Genomic DNA, 25293 nt, shown 5'->3' on the forward strand with positions numbered 1-25293 from the left:
TAGTTGAACAAAACCCCTGTTTTCAAACAAGCCTCCACTCAGGACAGGGGATCGTTTGAGCTCGCCGTCGTGTACAACATAGTTGTTTTACAGCCTCAGGGATAACAGCGCTAGCCACGGCACAGACCAGCACATCGTAAACGTTCGAGAAGTTTATTAACTGAGCGCTTAATTCCTTCATTCGCCCCGTCGCAGGAAGTTCCAGCCTTTCGTGTTAGGGTTTACTGGCTTCAACGCAGCCTTGATGTGCCTGCTGCTGCTGTGCCCTACGTCGTTGTACGCATGTGGCCTCTGCGTGACTGCATGGGCACCGGCCCAGGGCTGCTGCAGCTACCGCTCGGGTCGCTGGTGTTTCTCCCTCGGCGCATGCGTGTTCGTGCTGCTATTCGGCTTCACTGCGCTGCTCACCCTGGCGGGTCTCGTCGCCGCTTTCATGGCTACGCGCTGCGGATGTGCGCTAGCGGCGGACCTTAAGCAGGCTGGTGTCGCTGCTGTCCTTAGGTGCGTGCCTGTGGCAACAATGTACATTTTCGTGGCATTGTGATATCCGTTATATGGACACTCCAAGCGAATTTTCTACGTTTCCGCGATGTTTCGTGTATCCTATTGCCTTAGTAATTATTGCCTAAGGCTAATGCCTTAGCCATGCGTTTATGCATGCCGTGCAGGCAAGGTAGATTGCAATGCTATTCAACCGCCAAAGATGTTCAAAGGGGTTCTTACGTTCGTGACTAAATTATTTCTGAGAATTTTAAGAATGGCAGCCCACAAACAAATGTTTTGAAGCCTATTCACAGCGCATATAGGGTTTATGTTAAGTATACTCGCACTCATAAATAATAAAAGTACCGAATACTATAAGTGCTGAAACGTCAAAGTGATGCAATTTCGCTGGCGCGGCTCTTTACCGGTAGCGTAGTGGGGCCTTAGCAATGTCAGTACAGGCTTCGCACGGCGTGTTAACGTTTTCAAGAGTGCCAGAAATTATGGCGCACTGGCGTATGTCGCGTCCGTGTCAGTCGGACTCGCGTGAACTTAGAACACCTTTCGAGGCGATCAAGCGCAAACGCTAAACCTTACCTTCACAAGCAATATGCTTCGTCCTGTGGGTGAAACGGCAAATTTTTATCTGTAGCTCTGTTCGCGCGCGGAGTGTATCAAGTCGAGAGCTCGAGTAACCCTCGTCAGGTCGGGAGAGAACACGAAGAAAAACAAAAGAGACGCCTCCAAAGATGACGAAAATTATAAAAAAAATATTGACGTTTTGGGGGGCTCACAGTGGAATCCTGTTTGCAATGAAGGGGAAAGAGCAAGGACGCGTGGTCGTAGGCAGTTTAGTACATGATGGAGGGCGCGAGCGTAAATGTGGTTAAGATTACCGTTGTTCTGATTCAAAGTTCGTGCTGCTGCCAGGAAAACTGCATAAATTAGACATTCACAAAAAAAGAAAGCTCTGACAAACAAAGGTGTCTGTTCACCTTTCGGATTAAGGTAGAGGGAGAGGAAGTTTATTGATAGAAGAGCGTGGGGAGGTCCGTCTTAGGTGTGTTTTTCTAGTCAGGCAATCTACGCTAGAGCACTGCACTGGCTCGGGCTTACCCGAAAGCCCGGGCCGGGTAGTGCAGTTTTTTTCACGGGCTCGGGCCGGGCTCGGGCACGGCGTGTGCTTTTTGACCCGGGCCCGGGTCGGGCTCGGGTATTTTGACGCGGGCCCGGGCCGGGCCCGAGCTTTCTGGTGGTGCGCATTCAACGTGGAGCGAGTTATTCTCGGGCATCTCAACTCTGAAAAACATGTATTTTTCGCTGTCGGGCCGGGCTCGGGCCATGCTCGGGCCGAGCTCGGGCGGGCTCGGGCCTAAGGTAAAATAGTGGCGGGCCGGGCCGGGCGGGTAACGTAGATTATTTCCGGGCCCGGGCCGGGCCCGGGTCTCGCCATAAAAGTTTTGATCGGGCTTGGGCGGGCCGCCCAATGTAAAAACGGGCCCGGGGCGGGCCCGGGCTGCAAAAATCGGCCCGTGCATTGCTCTAATCTACGCTAGTGGAAGGGGAAGAAGCGTCACAAAAAGTATCAGAAACATTGATTGTGCGAGGCATAAATAAGGGGCGAGGCATAATCGTTGAAGACGAGCATAGGAGTGCAGCCCCTGTTTACAGTGATGACACTGAAGAGAAGAGAACATCGTCGATGAATGAAAATATGGGACGGCGTAAAAAGGGCAGTGGTATCTGTAACACAGTTGGAGCAGACGGTCGCAATCACAGATGAGTGCGGAGGTATCGTAGTGGCACAAGCTAAGAGCAGTTTGCCGAAGAAATCATCAGCATCATGTAACTGGGTGTCAGGAAGCGGCGAAGATTCGACTTAAGTGTGAGAACAATCAATAATAGCCTTGCGATCGGAAAGGAAGTCCCGCGCAAAGATGATTTAGTATGAGCAGGAAGACAGAACAACAAACACGATTGTGTACCTGAGTCATTGAATGGTGATGCTGGTAGTGCATGCAACAACAGGCATAATGTGCTGTGCGCTTGCTGTAGCGATCGACAGTGCAGACAAGTATGTCAAAACTTTTATGAATGAGCGACGAATTTCTTCGGTAATTACAGAAACGGCGGCTCCTGTGTGGACTAGAGCAAATGCAACACTTCCACGTACAGATACTTCGATAACGTTCGTTAAAGAAGAGCGAGGTCTTAAACTATTCGAGACCGACGCAGTTCTTGTGTTGGAAACTGCGGTGAGTAGTTTTCCTGTTCGGTAGAAGTGGGACAGGTAGGCATTGGGGAAAGCGAACGGCGTCGTGGAGATGGCGAGCGGCAGAAGGAATGGGCAGAAGGAATTTCTTTGCAAGGTTACAAAAGTCTCCCCCCTTCCCTTCTTCTATACCACACATTGACATAAATTTCAGATATAATGGACAGCTAACGTACGCCATTATTATAAACTGTGTAATTTTAGTCTTGTCCTTTTGGTCGGAAAAGCGCCTACCTATAAAGTACATTTTCATTTCTTCCTGATATCGCGATTATCTACAAATTTTGGATGGTCGTTTGCTTTGTAATTTGCCGCCCATTGGTTGTTTCAAGTAAGTCAAAGTTTTCTGGCCGGCCCGTATACTTGTAAAAGAACACAAGTTTGTGTAGGTGAGCGCAAAACACTGACGAATCTCCTTGATGTACATTTCATTTAATCACGAATTCTTGATGTACTTGGCGACCTGCAACAAAACCTGCTTTTGAAAAGGTTATTGCCATTGCTGCTGTAAATTGGTGTTTGTGTAGCTTTGGACCGTGGAAGAGACTTGCTTGCTTGCCATGAACCACGATTTATTTGACCAGAAATGATCAATATTTCGGCATATACTTGAAACACCTTTATCAAACTCATATGTGTCCACATCAGGGAAATAAATCTACATTTGGTATTCCAGCTGTCCGCGCAGTGTTCGAAGTTTCCGTAGGGCGGCTTTTCCGCCAATACACGACGTCTACATTTTGGCACCAGAGTCTAAATACGTATTGAAGGAATTGGATCCGAATTCACAAAATCCCCTTACGCTGGAATTGTTTGTAGAAGAAAATGTCAAGCAGTCCTGATGCTGGACATTTTAGCGAGAATGGCCTACCAATGGCAAATAGCCCTTAGGTACGAAAAGCTTTGCGAATTCGTCCACTGCAATCTGCATCTAAATAGGGAGTTCGGAAACCTTTCAAGTTCGCATACAGAGCGTGTACGGCTGTAAAACATGCTCGTGTCTCTTGGTAAGCAGTCAAGGACTTAAACCGATGCGTGCGTACACTTATGGTTGTGATTGACAGCCAAGCTGTACCTATAACTAACTGTCGCGGGCTGATCACATTGTTTACGTAACATACAAATCCAATCATATGCTCGGTTACCTAAAACGTAACATTTCCCTTCACCATCGTCATTAAAGAAACAGGTAATTATCACTTACGTCCGTCCTGTGCTGGAATACGTTTCACCCGTATGGGTCAACGGCCAGATAACACTCATCAATAAGCTCGAAGCAGTCCAAAATCGATCAACATGTTTTGCACTTTCTGACTATCATCAAACAACCAGTGTAACTACAATGAAAATAGCCTTAACCTCCCTACCTTTGTCATGCGCAGAAAATTCTCTCGCCTGTGCTTTTCCCAAAGGATAGATTATCACAACCACGTACCAAAATCGCGCTGGATATAGCGTGCTGCTTTCGTACTTGCACGCCTTGATCATCATTACAAAGTTCATATTCCGCGAGGAAACACGGTAACATATTAACCATTCATTTCTGCCCAAAGCTTGCCGTGACTGGAATCAACTGCCCGTCTCAACCACCAGTATCACTAACCCAGACAGATTCCGCGATGAACTTAACAGATCCTTTTGGTGTCTTTTTTGTTTTGTTTTGTTTTGTTTATACACTAGTTTTTTTCTTGTCTTTGTATTTCTTTGTTTTGTGCGTGTATGCATGCATAGTGCAATGTCCTGTGTGTCAACATCTTTGTCATTCCATGCACCTTAAGCCAGCATGTTATCTTTGATTCTCATTTTTTTTGTGCTTCTTCTGATTTTCTATTTTCTGTTTCATGTAAAGAGCTTCCTATCAAATTTGTAAGTGCTCTTTCTGTGCCCCTTTCCTGTTAAATGTTCTAAAACCCTGAGCGTACAATAACTAACCAACTAAATAAATAAATAAATAAATACCGATACTTCAGGGTCGCTTGCCATTATTTAGTATAAAACCACATTGGGCTCCTAAAAACCTTCCTATTACGGAACAAAGCAAACATAATCTGGATAAACTACATATAAGTTTAACGAAATGCCCTCGTAGGTATTTGGTCCAGCTCGTGCAGATCAACACCGAGGATGACAGCGTCGCCAGTAAGCTTCTGACCGCCGTCAGCTCCGACTACCTGTTGAATATAGTGAAGCGGTTCGGATCCTGCGACAGCGAGCCTCGCAGTGCCTACCGCTTGGTGGGCGAGCCATTCGTTCGCAACGCGTCGAAGGCGATAGGTTACGAGAAGCAGCTGTCTTTCCTCTGGGACGGTTTCGACCAGAAGCAGCTGAACGCGAAACTGCAGTTCATCAACGGCGGTTCACTGGGGAGCATTGTCAACCTGAGCGCGCTGTCCGCTCTGGCCACAACTATGGAGCCGCTGCGGCAGTTCAAACTGCAGGCGTTGAAGGTCGAAGAGATCGAAACGAAGGCGAGCGTCCAACCTTCTCATCATTATTACCTTTAACTCAGTTATGTTGGAAGCATGAATTGCTGACGACTAGTCGGGGACTTTCTATAGCGCATGAGCACCAAGAGAAATGAAGGACGCAGAACAAAGCACCGGGTCTGGTACCGAGTACCGGAACAAAGTACCGAGTCAGATGTGTTCATGCTTTCTTGTGCGTGCGGGACACCATGCTTGTTATTTAGTTAGTAAGGGAATGTGTACAAGTTTATACGGCCGATAAATCTATTATCCTTAATTTATATAGCTGTCTCGTAATTTGCTGTCGCAATCGATGCTTGGCCTTTCGGGCGAAACTGCGACTTTTTACAGCATATCGCCACGTTTACAGAATAGTATCTCAATGCCATGAAAGGGCACTATTCAATAAGGAGCCCTCAAAACGTCAGTGAGAATGCAAACGTAATAGTGAAGAGATTTCTAGCTAAGTAGTCGTATGAAACACGAAAAGGTCAGTATAGAGTAGTTGAGCGTCTCGCGTGCACAAATAGTTATCATATTAATTAGGTTGAATAAATTACATGCGTATGCACGGGCAGCCAATTTGATCAAAAATGATTCCTCGTGTAGGTCAGTGTGAGTGCTTATGCAAGCTGAGTGTCGCGATCTCGAACGTGTCGCGCCGTCTGTATGACACTGCTGTACAGGAGGATGCAATCCGAGGACGGACGGAAATCTAGAAAAGGACAAGTGCTGTATAAACATTTGGTCACTTCAGAGAGATACATTGACTGATTGGAAATACAATAGTCGCCGAACGAGCGAATACTTAGCCGGAAGCAATGTTTCCATAAAAGCGCTCGTACTCGTCAGGACTGGACATTTGTTTCCAACAGTTTTTTTATCTATCTCTAGTACAGGCCATATCATCTCGAAACGCACTCACAATCTCGAAAGAGATTCTGAGTGCGTTCGGATGCCAACGCATCGAAGCGAACGGGCGCCCGGTCGACATATTCAATCGGCTTGGTGGTGGACAGTGTTTTGCCTTCAGCTCTTGGCATGACAGCTGTGCGTACGCACACCATTGAGTACATTAGCGTTCCTGCTCAGCTACTGTTTGTATACAGCTAACGTTGCCTAATATTCCTTACTAACGCCGACGGTTTCCCGTTGGGCCTCATCTCGCGCACCATCGAAGTTTACTCCTGCAACGCTATTGGCGAAGCTCCTCATTACGTCCACATTGTGATAAGATTGGTAGCTGCCATGGCGTTGTTCCATCTGCCCTGCCGGAGTTACCTTGTGTCCTGCGTCGCGTCGACGTGTCGCCCCACGTGTGGTTGAACACAGTTTGAGGAGCTCCAGAGCAACGGTAAAACTTGCGATCGCTGGTAGTTCCTCACCCTTTAGGCAAAAGTGCCATATTTTTTACCCATACATTTTGCGATATATTGTAATGCCTTTGCAAGATTAGTCTTGCAACGGCGTTAAGTTTCTTTCTCCTGGCCTCGTCCGTGCTCGCACCGCCTCCACCATTTCTCAGGTCAGTCAAAAGCGTCCCCACGTGCGCCTTTGCTATAGAGCAACTTCGGGATTCCTTCTCTTAAAGCTGCTTAATAAAATACTCCTTCAAGGAATGTTCTTTGATCGTCTTATAAGAAACGCATGTTGAATCATTACCCCGCTGCGTGTTTTATTTCCTAGGTTGAGGACATCAGCACAAAAGGGGAGTACGCTGAAGAGCTAAAGACTGCGCTCGACGCCATGGCACGGCAGATGACTGCTCAGACAGCATTGGTAAGCGCTCTTTGTACTCATTTCTGGCATTGTTAAGAACATTGCCTGTGAGCATAGAAGCCGCTGCGGAACATAGCAACGATGCGAGCTAGAGAATCATATTGGAGACAGCGTTGTAATTCACGAGAGCCTCGCCCCGTCGAATAATATTCTTTTAGATGCGAAGCAGCTTATGGCGGGGGCTTTGTCCGTTCCTCCCACGGCGTCCCCCACCCTCACAGCGCATGCGCGTCCCCTCCCCCTCTCTATCCTCTTCTACGCTCCCCCCTTTCTGTCCTCTAGGAATCCTCTACTGTACGGAGCGGCTATCGCGTGCCACACCCCCACAGCGCATGCGCGTCCCCTCCCCCTTTCTCTCCTCTAGGAATCCGGAGTGGCGCGCGCGACAGGTGATGCGACAGCTGCATGCTCCGCTGGGGCCGCCACGGTAGTTCCGCGGTATGAAAATGACGGAGCGCGCGCGCCTCATTCTCTCTCCTGTGCAGCGCCGCGATGAGCGCTCGGGTCGCTGCCGCGAAACCATCTCCCACTCAAGCTAACCATCTCCCCGCTGCTTCGCATCGACACATGGTTCCCTTTAGCAGGAGATGGAGACATTTTTTTTCTTGTGTGTGTGAGCGTTCAGAACACAGTGTCCTATTTACTGAATGACGAAGTGCGCTAAAATGTGATCTACCAATGCTTAAATTATTTTGTACACGTTATGCGGTTATTCAAGAGCTGATCTGATTCGGATAACTAGATGGACTGCTTTCGTTTATGGCTTAAAATAGGAGACGACTGTCTTGGAAAATGAAACAAAATAAAACAGAACAAGCACGATGAAGAGTCAATGCAAGAAGTGCAGTAGGAAATTTAAGGTTCTGTTTGGTGTGGAGCTGGGGGCACTGAACGGATTTTAAGCTCCTCTCAAGTGTCCTTTCGAATGAAAGGAGAATAATGATTAATGATGGAAATGATGGTGACTAGAGGCGGTGTCCAAAGCCTGATTGGTGGAATGTTTCAACGAAAGCAGCAGCAGCAGTATAAGAATAGATTTGCAACGAGACATCGGAATAATTTCGCTACCTAGGATCGTCAAATCAATCGACTACAACGGCGTTTTTGAATTTAACCCCTGGTGAAATGCAACCGCCATGGCTCCAGTATCCGCCACCACATACTCAGCTAAAGAGAGCCAGAGTCACAGAGACAATGTAAAGAGTTATGAGCAGACCGCTTCGCCGATATTATATGCTCAAGTAACGTGTTTTTGTCAACTGAACTTAAGGGGATCATTGCCCATATGTGGCGCCGAGTACTCCAATTACATTAATTATTACATTAATTACATTAATTAGCTTACAAGATAAATAGTCGGCAAAGGATAGTAGCCTAATGTGACATGATAGTCCTCCTCTCAAAACATTAGCCGTTAACTACCATAAAAAGAAAGCCAGTGACGTCATTTCTAAAGGTCATGCGCTGAAAATGTAAAGTTGTGTATGAGGTGGCTTTTGAGTGCCACTTTGCGAACACAGTACACGCAAACTCGAACACAAGAGCCACAAAAATGCAAGAAAAGAAAAATGTACACGTATACAAGCACACCTGTTATTCAGAAGAACAAGTTGAACAATACCAGGCATCCATCCTGCTTGCTGCAATCAGCGACTACCGTACAAGAGAGCCTAGAGCTGACTCTATGAGCCAGCTTGCTATCCTATATAGCAACGCTGTAGCTTGTTGTACGCGTAGCACAGCAGGAACAGTTATTACGTGTCTACAACACGCCAGTTATCTGGATTTCATCTTGCCTTATAACTTGTAACTATTCGCCTTCATGCGCGCTCATTAGGAGACCATGTCTGTTGGGACAAGAAGGATAGTGATCATATTAAGTCAAAAATAAAAACAAAAGTTGGAGACTGCTTGCACGAATGTCTGTTGAACTTATGCACGAGAAGGAAGAATGTGCACAAGCACGTAGAACGTTTCAGATTGCGTTAACTACTGCAAAATTGAGAACTATACGTCGCCGCCTGAACCGGCAGTTTGCCATTTGAGAATTAATTTGCCACTGCGTACGGCCGTTTACTTTGTACGCACTTACGGGGCCAATAATTGTTGCCGCTTTATGGACGCTTTATTCATTTTGTGAAAATGTAGGGGGAAATAATGACCACGCTCTTAGAAGTGCGTAGTAAATTGCTTTTCTTCTCATGTAGGGTTCTGTGCTTTCCTTGAGTTGGCGCCATAATTAATGCTGCGTTGTAACTTGGACAGATTCTAACCCTTTCATTTAAATAAGTTGAGACAAGTTGGGTACATTTTTCCAAACGAGAAAGTAGGAATTATGTATAAGGTATAACGAACAGACCTTTTTTTCTACTACTTTCAGTCATCAGAGCTGACAGATGCACTCCAGGATGTGGATAAGATTATTACTGATCTCATAGACTGCGATCTAAAAAAGGTGAGTCTGTGTGTGCAGATGTGGGAACAAACGAAGAAGTACAGCTACGGTTTGCGTTTCATATTCACTGAGGTCAATTCAAACTAAGAAAACTGACAACTGTCCAAGAACTGAGTGTTTGAGAACATTGTTCCATCTAAGGAAAAACAATGTTGGGACATTGGCCATGAAGCAGATCATTGTGTTCGTCTGAGTAGTTTTAGAAGGGAATGACAGGAAGATCACTGATACTACAAGTTAGTTCTGCGAAATTCCACAAGGTGGAGGACACCACATGAAGAGATAATTGTCATACACCCGTGAGCTGCCCGAAGCCACGTTGGAAACAAACACGGATTTGTGAAAAAGGAAGCTTCGCAGTTGAAAAAAAAAGAAAGAAAAACGTGTCTCTCTCCTGGCATCGAACCTGGGAACAACGCCTATCCGGGGCGATTTCCTTTGTGCTTCCTTTTAGCTTCGTGCTCTTCTGAGATGCATGATAATCACTTCTATTTCCCCTTTTTTAGCAATGTATCGCTCCGGCGCAATATGCACGGAGCGATAACTTAAAATAGTGATAGCATGATAGAAGTGATCATCTGGTCAAAAACATTTATCAGTAATGAGTAAAATAATGTACACGTGACAATTAAATATGGATTAGATGGCTATGTTCTGGTCATGTTCCTGCATGAACAGAACATAGTGGAAATTTGGTCATGAACCAAATTTCCGTGCTTGAATTCTTGGGGTGTTATTCGTGCTGTTCAGTCAAGACCACATGCATTACTTTACTGGACGGTCAGCCGCTCACACGACATATCTTGCGTGAAGCTATCAGTATCTCCATTTACCTCCACAGTATATCCACAGTACATTGGTGATCAGCGCTAAATAAATAAATGCGCACTACCGACCATTGCTATGGAGGCAGGATATATAAGGTGGTCCCGCACAACCAACTAAGTAAGGTCTGATACACACACCCCGTCATCCGACTTTGCCCGCCATCGTCACGACACAGACGTCCGTCAGGAGAGAGCATTTCTTGTCCGGTATGCCCTAGAAAACTGAAAAATGAGTAAACACACACACACACACACACACACACACACACACACACACACACACACACACACACACACGCACACGCACACGCACACGCACACACACACACACACACACACACACACACACACACACACACACACACACACACACACACACACACACACACACACACACACATGCTACTGAAATTTAATTAGGTCATTTTAATTCATTATCTAAGTCGAGAAGTACTGTCCTAATTATCAAAGTGTCACCAGCTATTAACAGCTTTCTGTTGCCCAACAAGTGCTACACAAATGTGATTTTCTGAGTGTGAAAGAAGTCAACGAATACTCGCAGAATTGCCGCCGACTGGCCGCTTGAGGCGCTTTGCGTGTATTCGCGGTCTTTTTCCATGCTCGGAAAAACACTTTTATGTAGCCCGTATTGAGCAACAGAAAGCTGAATCGGTAGTTTTTCATGTTGCTCTACAACTTTCTCATCGACACTTTGATAATTAGAACAGTACTTCTCGAGTTAGATAGTTAATTACAATTACCTAATTAAATCTCAGTAACGAAAAAATTACTGGCGGCTACTCCACTGTACTGGAAACAATAAGCACTAGGTTTGCTCCGCGTAACACCGTTGCTCTTTTTTTAAATCGTGCTGCGTGATAGTTGGGACACCCTGCTTATATATAAACAGGACACCGGCGATGCAACGTACTGAGAACCCTAGGTTGCTAGAGGGACTGAATCACTCTGCTAAAAGGAGCAGAGCCACCGTGAACGCTTGTTGTACATTCGAACTGCTGGTCAAAATTGAGCTATCGAAACACGTTTAGCTGGTACTTTAAGAGTGCCGGGCTTCAGCTCAGAGCTCTCGAAGGCGTTATCATCTTCGATGCTGGAGCGCGAGCGAGATTTGCCGAAGTTTTGGTCAGGTGACTTCTGCAGCTTCCGTTTTAGGCATGCCATCTGTCATGGCAGTATGCGTGATTGTAGTGGGCGGGTGCATCGCTCTCTGTGGCTCTTGTTTCTTTACAACAGAACTCCGGACGTGTTTTCTCTACCGGCCTCTGATTGTTCTGGCAAGCGGCCGCACGTTCGCCTTGCTTATGCTTCCTGCGGCTCCGGTCAAGAGAGCTTCACACGTAGTCGCGATCCCAGTCAGAGCGCGGTAGGAAGCAGCCGAATGCACCATTAAATATATCTGTCGCACGTGATAGATATTACTAGTGAGGCGAAGGTTCAGTTCATTATTAATTTAGGACAGCATGATTGTGTACCTACTATGCGCTTAATTGGTGCGTCTTTTTCGTGGTGCGTCTGCGTATGTTTATTCAGTTATCTCGTGCTGAGTGGCCCAACATAACATTCTTGCTCGACTTTTGTGGATAACAGTACCTTACTCGTGCTTTCTACGCAGAAAGTCCTGCAGGATTCCTTGAAGAAAATGAAATCTCTGATGAAGGTTGACAGCAAACCCGTAGACGTACGTAACACCATGGAGCCCAGTTCGCAAAGCTTTTCTTTCGTAAAAGCTGTCTTCCATTGGCCGGCTGCTATTGTGTTCGCTGCTACTGTCGTCACCTAGATGCGTTAAAATGTTGAGAGTTAACGGTAAAGCTTCCTCACCTTTAAGCGTGCCCATCAGGTTGCGTGTCTATAAGCGTGGCTATAAGGTTTGATCCATGGCTATCACACTTAACCTTAATGCTATGAAAATTGTCAATGCACTCGACAGTGAGCTCCAACTACGTAGACCTGTGATAAAAGAAAAGGTGCAGTGGAAAATTGTCAAAAGAAAATATGACGATTAGGTGCGTGTAAGAATTGGGATAGTTTGACAGCGATAGTTAAGAAAGTTTATTTTTTTGGAACTTTTATCGAGTTTATTGCAGCTATCGCCTCATTTTCCTGATAGAAATTTTTTTTCAGAAAAGAGAACTTTATTTATTCCCGCCAACAATTCGACCTTATGCTTTGAAGGTGAGGATGATAGCCGTTGCGCAAACTAAGCACCGTTCTTGCATTCATAAGGGTGTTGATATGTTTAGTGTGTGGTGCCAGAACACAACCTAGCCAGTAGTGGAAACAACATTGAAGACATGCGATAAACATTCACACTGGCACCTACAATCGCTTATCACGAGGCACGAGCGTCCGAAATGTGGTGCTTCATAAGTGCACGTGATCTTTACATGTTCGCAATGGGGATCAGAGCAGTGAATATTCGTGAGATTCAGTTCAGTATTGCTCAGTGTAGGAGTCTCAGACTATCAATGAAGCGTTGGCCATTGTCCTTTGGAATGGCGACTCATTTTCTTCGTGTCCCTAGCGGCCGTTGTTGGCGATGCTGAGGTAGTACAGGAATGCATTGTATAGTGTCGCCTGACACGTGCAAGATCTTTATTGGTTGGTACTTGTACTTATAGACTCATCCATCGTCTACACTGAACGAAGAGATGGTCAGAATTGGGAACTGCAACAAAAAGTTCTACAGGGTCGCTTATCATACTGTCGATAAGTAGGTTAATGGCATGCATGTGCGTGCTATGTGAAAATTTATCGAGCAGATATTTTATGTTTACGTTACCAATTTCGCAACCCTCAGTTTCCTTCTTTATTGAGGTATTATCGTGCCAATATCTGAGAGAATAGGAATCCGAGAACACGTCTTTCCTGCTGCATGAGTTTTCCTGACGTCATTGCTGGCTGCGTACGAGATGTATTACGTGCTAATGAAGGCACACACCACAGGTTGTAAAAATGAGAACTTTTGGTGAAGCATTGGATTCAAAGCAGTAAATGATTACCCAATCGGTCATGATACATTCATCGCTATACACTACAAAAATATTTTGACTTGGTTGATTGAACTTAACGTGGAAGTAGACGTCTCCCGTATTCTGCACCATGCAGATTGTACATTGCAACTTGGGTGGCTTTGAAAGAATGACAGCTGCTTGGCATTTCCTTCAGTATGGTAGGCTTCGGCTTACATTTGTTTGTAAATTTGGTCTACTGCGTCGAAGTAAGACATGTTGGGTTGTCTGACGTTGCAAACAGGATCGCCACTTCTGCTGAACTACCACTTCTGCGAGAAGTGCTCGCTCAATGTTGTACCAGTTTTTCCTTATACCTCACTGCAAAATTTAAGCTAGCACGTGCGTTTTATTTTGTATAAAAGAATACTTAGCCACGACTAGCACTATTGCTTCCAACGTTAAAAACGAAATTTGGGGCTTCTACTTCCCAAACCAACAACAAGGTTTTGAGAGATGCCGTTATATGCGAATCTGGGGCCAGATTTACAAAGCTTTGCTTTCTTATGTGCTCTTTGCCAATGACCGGCTGCCTTAAATATGTCTCGCATCCGGATTGGCTGAAATTCTTTCTTACCAAAAATTCTAGATTAAAAATCTTTTGCCAATCGGGGCCCTGATTAGTTCTCGACACCTGTGGTAGTTTAACGTCTCATCTGAACTGCTAGCTTTATCATCCGTTCATTGTAATTGCCATTAGAAAATCAGTCTTTATGTTAGAAAAGTTCGTGACCAATATTATTTGTTGCCTTAAGCATCACCTGCTTCTTGTGTGAAGGTATGTAAGTGCCGTAGTTAGCAAATAGCTAATTAACAACGACAATAATTGCTGTGCGATTGTAACTATTCACGCATGACTTGCTTAAAGCATCCTATAGGCCGCATGCGCTGTCAGGCCTATAATTTTGTCTACGTTTTGCAAGTGCATATTCTGTCGGGAAAAATAGCGGACAACATGCGGCTGAGAAATTGAGCGTCTGAATTTCTTGTTTTAAACTGTTTCCAGGTGTTCAAGTCCGAGGCAATCATGGCAATCGGTGACACGAAAAAGCTACAGGACGCGATAGATAAGGTTAACCTTCAGGTGCAACCTTACCAGCAAAACATCGCCAGTGTGGTGCAGTATTACAGCGAGTACGTCGTAAATCAGGTGAGCGAGTGTTGAGATGATTTGGGTACACAATGACTTTGAAGTTAAATCTTTAGTTTGAATAAAACAAAAAAAAAACTATTACACATGTCAAGAAAACTTCCTAAACTAAATGTTCTTATTCATGTTAGTTTTCGTGAGCTCTAAACGGCTGTAGAACAGATGGGCTGCTATCGCTGAATGAGGGCACAGGAGATATCTATTGGCATAGCTATTTGAGCGATAATCAACCGAGTTTAGAGGGAGAGAGCTGAATAGAAGTTTCCCGCCTAAAAGATATTTACCGCAATAACGTACTCTTGTGCGACAATGTAGCATTTAATTTCCTAAAATGTCAATAAAAACTGAAAGAATAAATAGCAACATTATTTTGCTATAAAAGTTCAACGGATATCGCTGGATAAATATTGCTTCTTTAGTTGCTGCAGTCGACGTTTAGGCAGTGGTGTACAGAACACAGCACTGTTTAGGCGGTGCACAATACTGCACCCTTTCTTAGCCTATGCTTCCTTGGCTGAACTGGTACCGGCTGGTTATTTCGATGCTTCTCACTTTGATAGAGCTGCGCACTTCACGCGGATCCCACTGGTACATAGAAAATAGGAACATACCCGAAGAGCTGAACTGAAACTGTTCATTGTAGAGGCTTGCTAAATTTAGTAAATGCACGGAGAGGGAATGTGCAGTGAACGCTAGTTTAACTGCGAACATGTGTGCTTAAAGGGGTACTTACGTCACACTTCTTACTAGTCATGTTATTGCCATTAAAAGAAGGCGTGACCCTTGTAAGCCACAGAAGAAATACCGGAAAGCCCAATATGAAACATCGTTCTGGCACACGAAAAAACTCGAGCGAGCAGGGAAAGACAACAAGTACGCACGCCGAATGTTTTTAGGTATTCTTGTCTGTGTCTGTTCGTCCATGTTTATTTGTGCGCTGGAACGATGTTTCATAATGAAATGAACAACTAACTAGCCCAGCTGTCCATGCTTAGCAATACGCCCTATATAATTTACTACAATACTAGTTTCAACGAAAAATTTCGGTTTGGGTACTTAGAAGGTGGATGCATCACGAAGTTGTGATACATTGGGTCACTCCGTTTCAGCGATTACCACGGTTGCGACACACGAGCGCCGCGAGAAGAGGCGCATGAGACACAGTTTGTCCTATAAGCAACTTCATCATACCTATAGCCTTATGGCACGACGGCGTCCGCAATGTTTTTTGAGCACCATGCTGCCACGATATTGCCAATTACCCCACAGGGGCATTTTCAGCCAAATTTTAGTCCGAAATTAAGGTATCTGATAAGTAACTGTCATAGTTGCGAATTGTCATCCTTTTGCTTGGATACAGTGGGTAGCGAAATGCCTACGACTTTCGAAAAATGTCTCAGTACTGCTTTAAAGCAAGTTTGTGGAAAAGAAAGCGGTGATTGCACTTGAAAGCCCTACGCCTATCCTCCTTTTGAGTGCGGCCGTTCAAGTGCGAGGTTTTATGCAAGTGTTCTATAAAGTATTTCGTTACAGGCTATTCGAGCTTTCAGATTCACGCAGTGTGGCGTGTGGTACCTTTTCATGATTAACTCGTGCTGTTTCCTTTGCCAGATGAAAGACACGATTGCAAACTGTGCACCCGCCTACACCATGTACCTCTCTTCCGTCAGCGTCATTTGTGACGGCGTCGTCAAACCTTTTGTGAGTAGTCACTGTGCTTGCTACGCCTAGCGTCACTCTGGGCACTTTGGAACTATGCGTTATTTCTAAAACGATAGCATTTACGGTTCTTGAGAACTTCCTGGACGCTGAGAATATTTCATCATCTCGCATTGTTATTTAGCGCTCAAATTAATATAGTTATTGTTGCCTACAAGAACGTTGTTGATGTATAAAGACCGAGAATGGGGCTTAATCAGTAGAGCAATCCGGCTACGGGGGCTGGAAGACAATGGTTGGAATGTACGAAGGTGAACCTAGATGCGGCGGAACAAAACTTTTGAAATGAACGACCATTTATTCTACGCCAGAAAGACTCTAAAGTGCAAGCCTTTAATCCGATCACATGATAATATGTTTGCAAAGAAGATAGTTTTGCATTCCAACGAGGTAATTCACATTTCGCAGTGTGCACTGAAGCTCTTTTAAAAAACAGTAAAACTGATAAAGAAAAAGCTCAGCGATGGAAATGATTGGAAACACGACATTTTCTTTGATAGTAGAAGCTCAGAAAGGCTGTGATGTGGGTTATGAAATGAAAAAAAAAAGACATTTCTACGGTAAAAAAGTTAATTTATTACCTGGGCATGTTTCAAGAGCGTCAGGAAGAAAAACATGTTCAAGCACTCGAATGCAAAGAGTGTATTTTCTCCAGGCTATCTCATTTTGCTGTGCGCATTCCAGAGGCGTGAAAGGCAGCAGGACATGATTCGCATAAGTGATTACAAGTGTCCGGCATGGTGATTTCAAAGGTGGTGCTGCCGGTTTTTTTTGTTTCTGTCCTGACACGCAGTTTGGAAATGTTTCTGAGAGCATCTCAAGCTGCTTGAATTGGTGCAATTCATTATTGACCTCTTTTAATCTTCGTACAGAGTGGCTTCTGGTTCTGCGTGGCGTCGTTCCTTGCCGTGGGCATGGTAGCAATGTTCATGGCACTGTGTATGTCGACGCTGTACTCTAGGAAGCCGAGGCCACCGAAGCCGAGGCCACCCGAACCGAAGCCGCAACGAACAAAACTATTTGAGAGCTTCGCGGTGTCCGTGTGAGTGTTTTGCATAAATAAAATTTGCATTGCTTTTGTTTCGCGAGCGATACTAAATACGGTACTATAGTTGCTTGCCTGAGTTTAACGAATACACGAAGGTGAGGAACATGTTTATCACGAAGAGCAATTGATGCCGAATGTCAATTTTGGCACAAGTAAACTGAGTCAAGCTGTTTGATTTGAGCTAATACACAAGCATTTCTGTTTCAAGAAGTGCTTGTGCGGCTTTTGCACTTACAAAAGCCGTATACATTCGCCTGGACATTTCTAGTTACTATTGCTGATAGTTCGCGAATTGGTTACTCGTACAATCAAGCTTCTTGTCAGCGATAAGGATGACGGGTGACCAACTTGCCCAATTCTCTGCTTTTCCAAAGAATGACGGCACACAAAGCAAGAAGTGCACTGGATTTCTTTTGGACACTGCCCAAGCGTACTTCGTGCAGCGTGAAATTGTAACTACTGAATGTATAAAGTAGAATTTATAAAAATTTAGCACTGTGAAAAGGATATTGCGTGCAATATAGACGAAAATCTGGCAGCCCGATTTGACTGGAATAAAAGGTCCAGCAGAGCTCCATTTTCCTCAGCTGATCCTGCATAGTATCAAGCTTTCGTAGTGGCCGTTGAATAATCTGATCAATTTATCACATGGTGTCACAACCATGGGTAAACGCGGCTTTCTGCAACAGTATGCCGAAGGAGACGCCACTTCCACGCGAGCCAAGCACGACAGAGGTGCAGGAGCGAGTGCCTAAGCGTGAAAAGACCCGGAAGAGCAGCATCTCGGAGAGCGAGTCCTCAGCTTCGAGCTGCAGGTAAGTGTTTTCTCTGAACGGCCACTGACACTGTGCAGTTTTAGCACATTAGCTTTACAGTACCTGCTGTGTCGTGATCATTAGTATACGCACTTGGCCCGCTGATCAGGCCCGTTTTTCAAAAACTTCTTTCGCTAAAATGGATCGTAGGAGAATTTTAACAGCGGAGCTGTTTAAGCCGGCCGTAATTTGTAGCACCTTAACAGAAAAAAAAAGCGGGATGTGTGCCGATCCTGGCGTTTGTGCAGAAAGGGTCCAAGCGCAATGGCCCCACTGTGAACTAGCGAAGCTAAGCCTGGCGAAGTCTAGCTAAGCATGGTTGGGACAACTTAGGCTAAGTCAGTCATCGATAGCCAATCGATAGCCAATAAATAGCTAATTGATAATTGAAAAATAATAAAAAAATTCCGGGAAGTGCTGGGGATTACTTGGTAGTGCTTTGCCTAACCCAAATACGTGGCCAATACCTTGTGATAGCCAATCGATAGCCAATCAATAGGTCATCGATAATCTACAATAATTCATAAATAATTCATAGTGCTTAGCCTAGCCCAAAGGCCTGGACTAGCTAGGTGCCCATGAGCTCAGCTGTCTCTTTAGCATTGCAGCCTCCAGTGCAAGCTACGTTTCTTTCAGCAAATCCTGGCGCAAAGACATGTCATAACGGAAGTTGGTGGGGCAATGTACAGAGCCCTTACGAATGAAAAGGTTTGTGACTTCTGCCCCTCGATTGGATGACCGATGGCTGTGCTCACCGCTATCGTAGTGCTTCGAGCGTCGCTTGTTTTTGTGGGCACTAGTTCTCCCAATTCGTGACTCCCAGCTTTGTCACGGGTTTGTTCTGCACCGTCGCCACAACGTGACTGTATATGAACCCTTTAACTAGTAGAATATTGTTCACCTAAGAAAAGCATCTGAAAAAACTAGACAAATCCAAAGATTAGTCTGTACCTTTCAATTTACCTTTATTTATGCACCTGCTCAACAGTGGTATTCACTAAAATGTCGAGCGTGAGCAGCAGCAGATGTATTGGTTACAAAACCTCAAGGTTTTGCCATTATCCTTTAGTGCAGGTGGAGATCATATTGTCGCGAATGCGATTTTTTTCCTTTTTAAGCAAGCTCTTATTCCTTAACTTCATAAAGGTACATCACAAGAACACACATTGACCTTGCCAAAGCAAGTGCCAGAGACTAGTTTTGGACCATACATTTACGTGTCACCACCTTGTCACCAATAATTTTGGCTTACTGTATCTCGCTTAGTTTTTAGAGAACCATTTAATATTGCAATTGGTATGTATTTGAGCAGAGTAAAGAAGAACTAAAGCAACAAAAACATTCTAGGTCAAGTCTTTCCTTATCTTGCCAGTTATAGGGTTAAGGGGCACTGCAACAAGAAGACATTTCTCAAAGATCTACAATCGTCCTCACGTTGCGCCGACAAACCCACAGTATACTCTAAAGATTTCTTGATGCATAGTCACAGAATCAAAATTTCTGCCGCTCTGTGCTATGTTTTCCATCCTCGTAGGAAACAATGCATTGCTGCAGTAGAGCACCCACTACAGTTTTCCTAAGCCCAGAATTGTCCAATCTCATTCCGTTCGCTTATCTTCCAGCTGCAGTGTTATCTGTCCTCGTGTCATTCGTAACTTGTAGCTCTGCCTCCACTTTTCTTACGCCACCCGCTTTATGTTCTTTTCCTTAGGCTACATTCAACACTCTTTTGCTTTCTTTCGTTTCAAAAATTAGCTCCCATGTTTTTCCATTTGCGTTGCTTGGAAAATGAAGTCATCGCTTACATTTTTTGCTAAAACGTCCGTAACTGCCTTATAATGAAAGTGGCCGCAATGTGTACTGCTTGTCATAGCCGGGGTGATTTCTGGAAATAGAAATCAGAATCACAACAAATGTGGCAAACTGCCCTCAGGCACTCGGATCAGTTCATTTAAAAAAAAAAGCGGCAGTCTCTGGTTGAAAATTACACAGGATAAATTTCAATATAGCCGTGTTGTCACACGTTAACTCTTGATACATTTACTTGGGAAGAGTTCGATGTTCGAACATCAATTTCACAGGCTTTATGGTACAGAATAACGTGAAACGCCAATGTGTATTGTGGGACAGTTTGGAAAGCAGTTATAACCCACCATCTGAAAAAAATAAAGATTGATCTCAATGCTGAAAGTGGAATATGTGCTCTAGCTGTACGAATGAGGTCTGCCGGTAGAACTCATTGTAGAAGAAGCACCCAGCAAAAGCTGGCTGAAATGCGCTGCCCTCACCAGGCCGCCTTTAAGGAATGTTCACATTTTAAAGCAGCCAGGTGGACCTTTGATAGAACATAGTCTCCAGACCATACACCAAAACAAAACAATGCATTAAGAAACCACAATATAGCAACAAAGATAGAAACATCGACAATAAATTTTATATATGCGATACAGAAAGTTAAAAAACTGAATGCCTGTATTTAGCACACAGTTTTCCGAGCCCACTGATTAAGAATGCGAGAAACCGTTTTGAGACGCTACAGCCAGTGGCGCTAAGTACATTTCAAGACAACGGTGTTTACTCAGCAACAGCTTACCGCAGGAACGATTGAAAAGTGTAGTGTGCACAAAGCAGCAGCTTCGCTGAAGAAGGATGCACTTAGTCAGTGGGGATAACTTTTTCTTTCTTAAGAAAGTAATCCAGTCACTTTTTTTTGACGAGGACATAAAAACGCATGACAGGACGTTCTTTCATGCCTTTCTGTGTCTTTGTCATAGAAAAGTAGCGCTTGATTACTTTCCAAGAAAGAAAAAATAATGCATCACTAACTAGCTCGCAACGTGTTTTGTTAACTGGCGATATAGATGAATCAAACTGTCGTTTCCTAAGCAAACGCTACAAAACAGTTGAAATATCGAGGCAGTTTTTACCAATAAGTAACTGGGGTATTAAGACGCAGACTTCTTTCTCTGCCGGTTGACCTCTTGAAGAAGGCTGGCCTTAGATAATTTTATCTATATTTAAAGGTGGGGATCACCGTAATCAAGATTAGCACACAGGAATTCTCACAGTTGGAGGAAGGGCCCTCATAACAAGGACACTGTAGTTGGATTGACAAGTCGAATATGTATTTGATGTGTGCCATATTATGTACGGGATTTATAATTATTGGGTTATTAATGTGCAGCTGTTTCACAGGGTCCTGTCCTAGAGATGGCATTGTTCTAACTATGCATGAACTCAGCATGAACGAAGGCACTGATAAAACCCAGACAAATTGGCAGCATCAGTGCGTGTACTCTTATAAAGTGAATAGCTTTCGTTGGCTTTTTTCCGCCGTTTCATTGTGGTCGCTGTTTGACGGGTTTGGACTGCCACCGCTAATGCAAAGGGCGTGCGCACTCGCACCATTGACGGGCAGGGCGCGTTCGCAGACGAAAACCTACTATTATAGCTTCTTAAGACACATGTGCTATCCATCTATACTACTGCTACAGATGTGCTGGTTAACAGCTTTTTATCTGTGGAATTTCTCGATTAAAGAGGAAACACTCAATAGATATTGTCACTAAAAAATATACGGCTTGAAGCGCGTCGTGTGTTTAATGTTTATAGAAGCGAATAACTTTCTAAATGCGTTCGGCTGTTCCCTTACATTGACAATCATCATCGGTGGTTTCTTCACAGTTTTGTTTTGAGCCAATTCGATTCGAATCGATATTTCACGTTACACATGTAGCATGTGTCATATCTGCATTTGGCACATTCCTTCTTGCTTTTGTCAATCACACCATGTCAATAGCTACGCCTCTATGGTTTCCAATGTCATTCTGCTACTCCTTTTCCAGCTTTTCTTATCTTATTGAAATAATAAGTGCATGAACTGTCCTTGCCCGTTTATTTATTTATTTTTACTTATTTGTATGAAATTTATTTTTCTTTCAGCTGCATTTTTTCAGACACTTCGACGTATTCGCCCAAGCCAACCACAGCGCCACCAAGGTAATGATTAGGACACTTGCTGGTAGGCTTATTGGAACGCTTTTTGGTTTAGCTATATGAGTCATTCAGTGCACTTACAAAAACTGAAAGTAACGAACGAGACCGGAATATTATGATCATTTCGCCTGAGACAGAGCAAAAGTACCCTGACTCATATTTTTTTAATTCGTTCATTCTAATGCTAAGAGAACCACTAATGCTCAAGCATCCGCAAGAATATGGTTCACAAAATACCGTGTATAAAATGAATAGGCTTTTGGTAAAGGTGTCTGATCAGTTTCAACTGTCTGGTGAAACCAACTGATGGCATCTCTATCAGTTCAAATGATGCCACTGAACAATTCAAAGTTATTAGCCCCATATTACTGTGGACGCAATAGATACATACGAAAGCCGGTGTTTCTGGCTTGTTTGGGTCGACATTAGGATTATTATTTGGTCTATGAAAGGCGGTATCTGCCTTAAGTTATGCGCACTTGCGGGAACTCCACGCCTGCGCTAAAAGCAAATCGATTAGATGCTCAATGTGGTAACGCCGAAGGTAAACACAAAAGCAAAAACAAAAACAGGCACTTTTCTTTCCAAGCAACCGGCTATAGAACTGAGCGCATACCAGCTGTAGCTTGGTAGATAGAGATTGTGACTCAAATAACACGCGTTTTGTTAAAGCCAAAACGCACCGCTTTCAATTTAGTCTTCTTGCAAATCAGAGTATAGAATTTTAAAACAAAGTACGACATGGCTAGTACTGTAAACAATTAGAGATTGAATGCATATTATGTATTGACAATGCGTAATAGAAACTACATGTAGTATATTATTTAGATACGCTCTCAAGTACCGAAACAAAGATCGCCGTAGGATATAGTTTGTTCGTGTTGATGTGTAGGATGTACAAACCAACGAGTACAGAAGGATAACCTTGGCCATATTGAATGCATTAGTAAACTTGTGGTCCCGTTCTTTTATTATATATGAGCAGTAGTTGCTTCATTACCCATGTTTACACAAGGAAGAAAGAAGGTAATCAAATATCGTGTTTTAAGGCTTCTGAGAACGCAAGTGGGTAGCCAATCTATTTTGCCGCATGTTTGCTGACGGGTATCTAAAAAAACTTGTGCCATAAATTCACAAAGAGAGAATACTACATTTTTTACGTCAGCTAGGTCTCATGGTATGCTTAAGGAAACAGCTCGTTATTTTTGGGGGTATAATGCGTCGCAGAGAAAGCGTTCTCACAGTGACGAGAACCTAAAAGTCATATATTGAGACCGATAGTCATAGAAGCAATATGAATTACGTTCGAACGTACGCAAAGAATCGCAAATCATTCAAAAATGTAAGAAAAAGTAAACATTCCAGTACATTCACTTAATCAGTTTTAACTACTAAAATCTAGAAGATTTGTGCAACCAAACGTGTGTTAAACTAGTTGATACAATTAGATTTCCCAAAATTTAAGAAATGCCGCATCGGGAGTGAACAATGTCAACATTGAAGTCATTCAATATATATATATATATATATATATATATATATATATATATACGCCAGATGGCGATGGACTAAACAGTAATGACGCCTCGTCAGGCCTCACTCTTAGGCGAGCTCTTTCCTATAAAATGCTGTATAGAGCTTTTAGACACATATGTTTAGCAACAATAGCTTCTTGACTGCATGCTCGCTTAAAAATCTGATTTTGTTCATTATCGCCAGCTACTATCTACAACAGAGGCCTGTCTCTCGGCTTCTAATGGTCAAGTTGACGTTTACTATCTGCTACACTATCACGTTTATATATCCAATCCAGTATAAAAATCAGAGTTTACATACATGAACAGGTGCCATGACACGGCCATAGTGAGGAGTTCGGCTGGTCATGTTGTATGCTACCAAAAGCGATAAAGTTAGGGCCACGTACCATGTCAAAAATATTCCATATACAGAAATCCATACGACTTACACGATCACGATACAGATTTAACAGTTTGGTTGAGAGCTTATATAGCTGCATTTCACTGTTTACCTTTGCAATAATACTTTTATGTAATGAATGGCTTAGAGTTTGATTATTACACATGCAATGCCTCGAGCAGCGTCGTTGGAACACGGGACCGTTTTTTTTTTGCGTAGCGGAGGCGCCAATAAAAGCAATAACTTTTTTTTGCTAGCTTATAGCTATACTGGATAAGTTGTACGTGAAAAGCAATTAAGTAAAATAGATGATGGAATTGCAAACGCAAACACTACAGAAGTTCAAGGGAAGATGAAGGCTCGTAGTGACTAACAGTGTTTGAAGAAGAAATGTCCAGCCACATTTCTTCTTCGACCACCACTGGTGAAACATAAATGATGTTTTCAATCGGCTGTGGCTGTACAGAGCGAACTTAAAGCAATGAGCTCGGTCGTACGTACGTGAACGCGAACTTATTAGCAAACTTTTGTGAATGCACAGCTCTCGATAATTGAACCCAAAGGTGATGACAAGTTTTGGTTTCACCCGCTTGGCTTTAATTATAGGTCTAAACAGAAGAAGAAACAGACTCAAGAGCACATAACTAGCAGCGGCAGCACAAAAGAATCCAGCATTGCAGAAAGGGAAAAATGAAGAGAATCGTAAGGACGGCAAAGGTAAGGTAAGTGAAAGCGGAAGGAAGAAGAAGACGAAGGGTGAAGAATTCAAGAAAAAAAGGAAGGACAAGAAGGAGGATGAGAGTAATGGAAATGAGAAGGAAACGAAGAGTTCCAAGAAGCGGACGAAAGGGATGCCGCCGGAGGACGCAATCGAGGTGAAGTTGGTCTTCGGTGACGTCAAGAATAAGAAGACGGAAATGGAGGTGCGAAAGAAGAAGGAAGCAAAGGACCGTCGTAACAACCAGTCAAGCACAACCGATGTGCGCGTGCTGCTCTACGACCCCCCGACGTCTAGGATCGGGAGAGCCCTTCGCAGCATTTCGCGGAGGGTTATGTCAGTCGGACGGAGTTCATCATACGTTCTGCAGAGCATCAGTGGCAGTGTCCACAGCCTGAACACAAGGTTGTTTCGACGCTACCGGGCTGTGGAGGATGACGCGCTATCGGAAGTTTCTTTGCAGTGATGGACTCGATAATTGTCGGTGCGAGTCTTGATTGGTGACTTTTGTATTTGCGAAGACTGATTTCACCGAGTGGGACAGAACGTGCAAAAAAAAAACGTCTTTAATATTAATGGGTATATTGCAATGATCTGAACAATGTAATACTGTAATT

The 25293-nt window shown here is 43.9% G+C and overlaps 1 protein-coding gene across 1 annotated transcript; it reads left to right on the forward strand.

The window, feature by feature from the left end:
• The first annotated feature begins 244 nt into the window (after window positions 1–244).
• Window positions 245–24652, forward strand: LOC125944393 (uncharacterized). The gene is made up of 10 exons (XM_049664818.1): window positions 245–501; window positions 4845–5223; window positions 6907–6999; window positions 9380–9454; window positions 11915–11980; window positions 14320–14463; window positions 16075–16164; window positions 17055–17224; window positions 17920–18045; window positions 24565–24652. Exons 1-10 carry the CDS (start codon window positions 245–247, stop codon window positions 24650–24652), a joined length of 1488 nt encoding a protein of 495 aa, XP_049520775.1.
• Window positions 24653–25293: the final 641 nt, after the last annotated feature.

This window comes from Dermacentor silvarum, chromosome 3, assembly GCF_013339745.2.
Source record: "Dermacentor silvarum isolate Dsil-2018 chromosome 3, BIME_Dsil_1.4, whole genome shotgun sequence".
In the NCBI taxonomy this organism is placed as follows: domain Eukaryota; kingdom Metazoa; phylum Arthropoda; class Arachnida; order Ixodida; family Ixodidae; genus Dermacentor; species Dermacentor silvarum.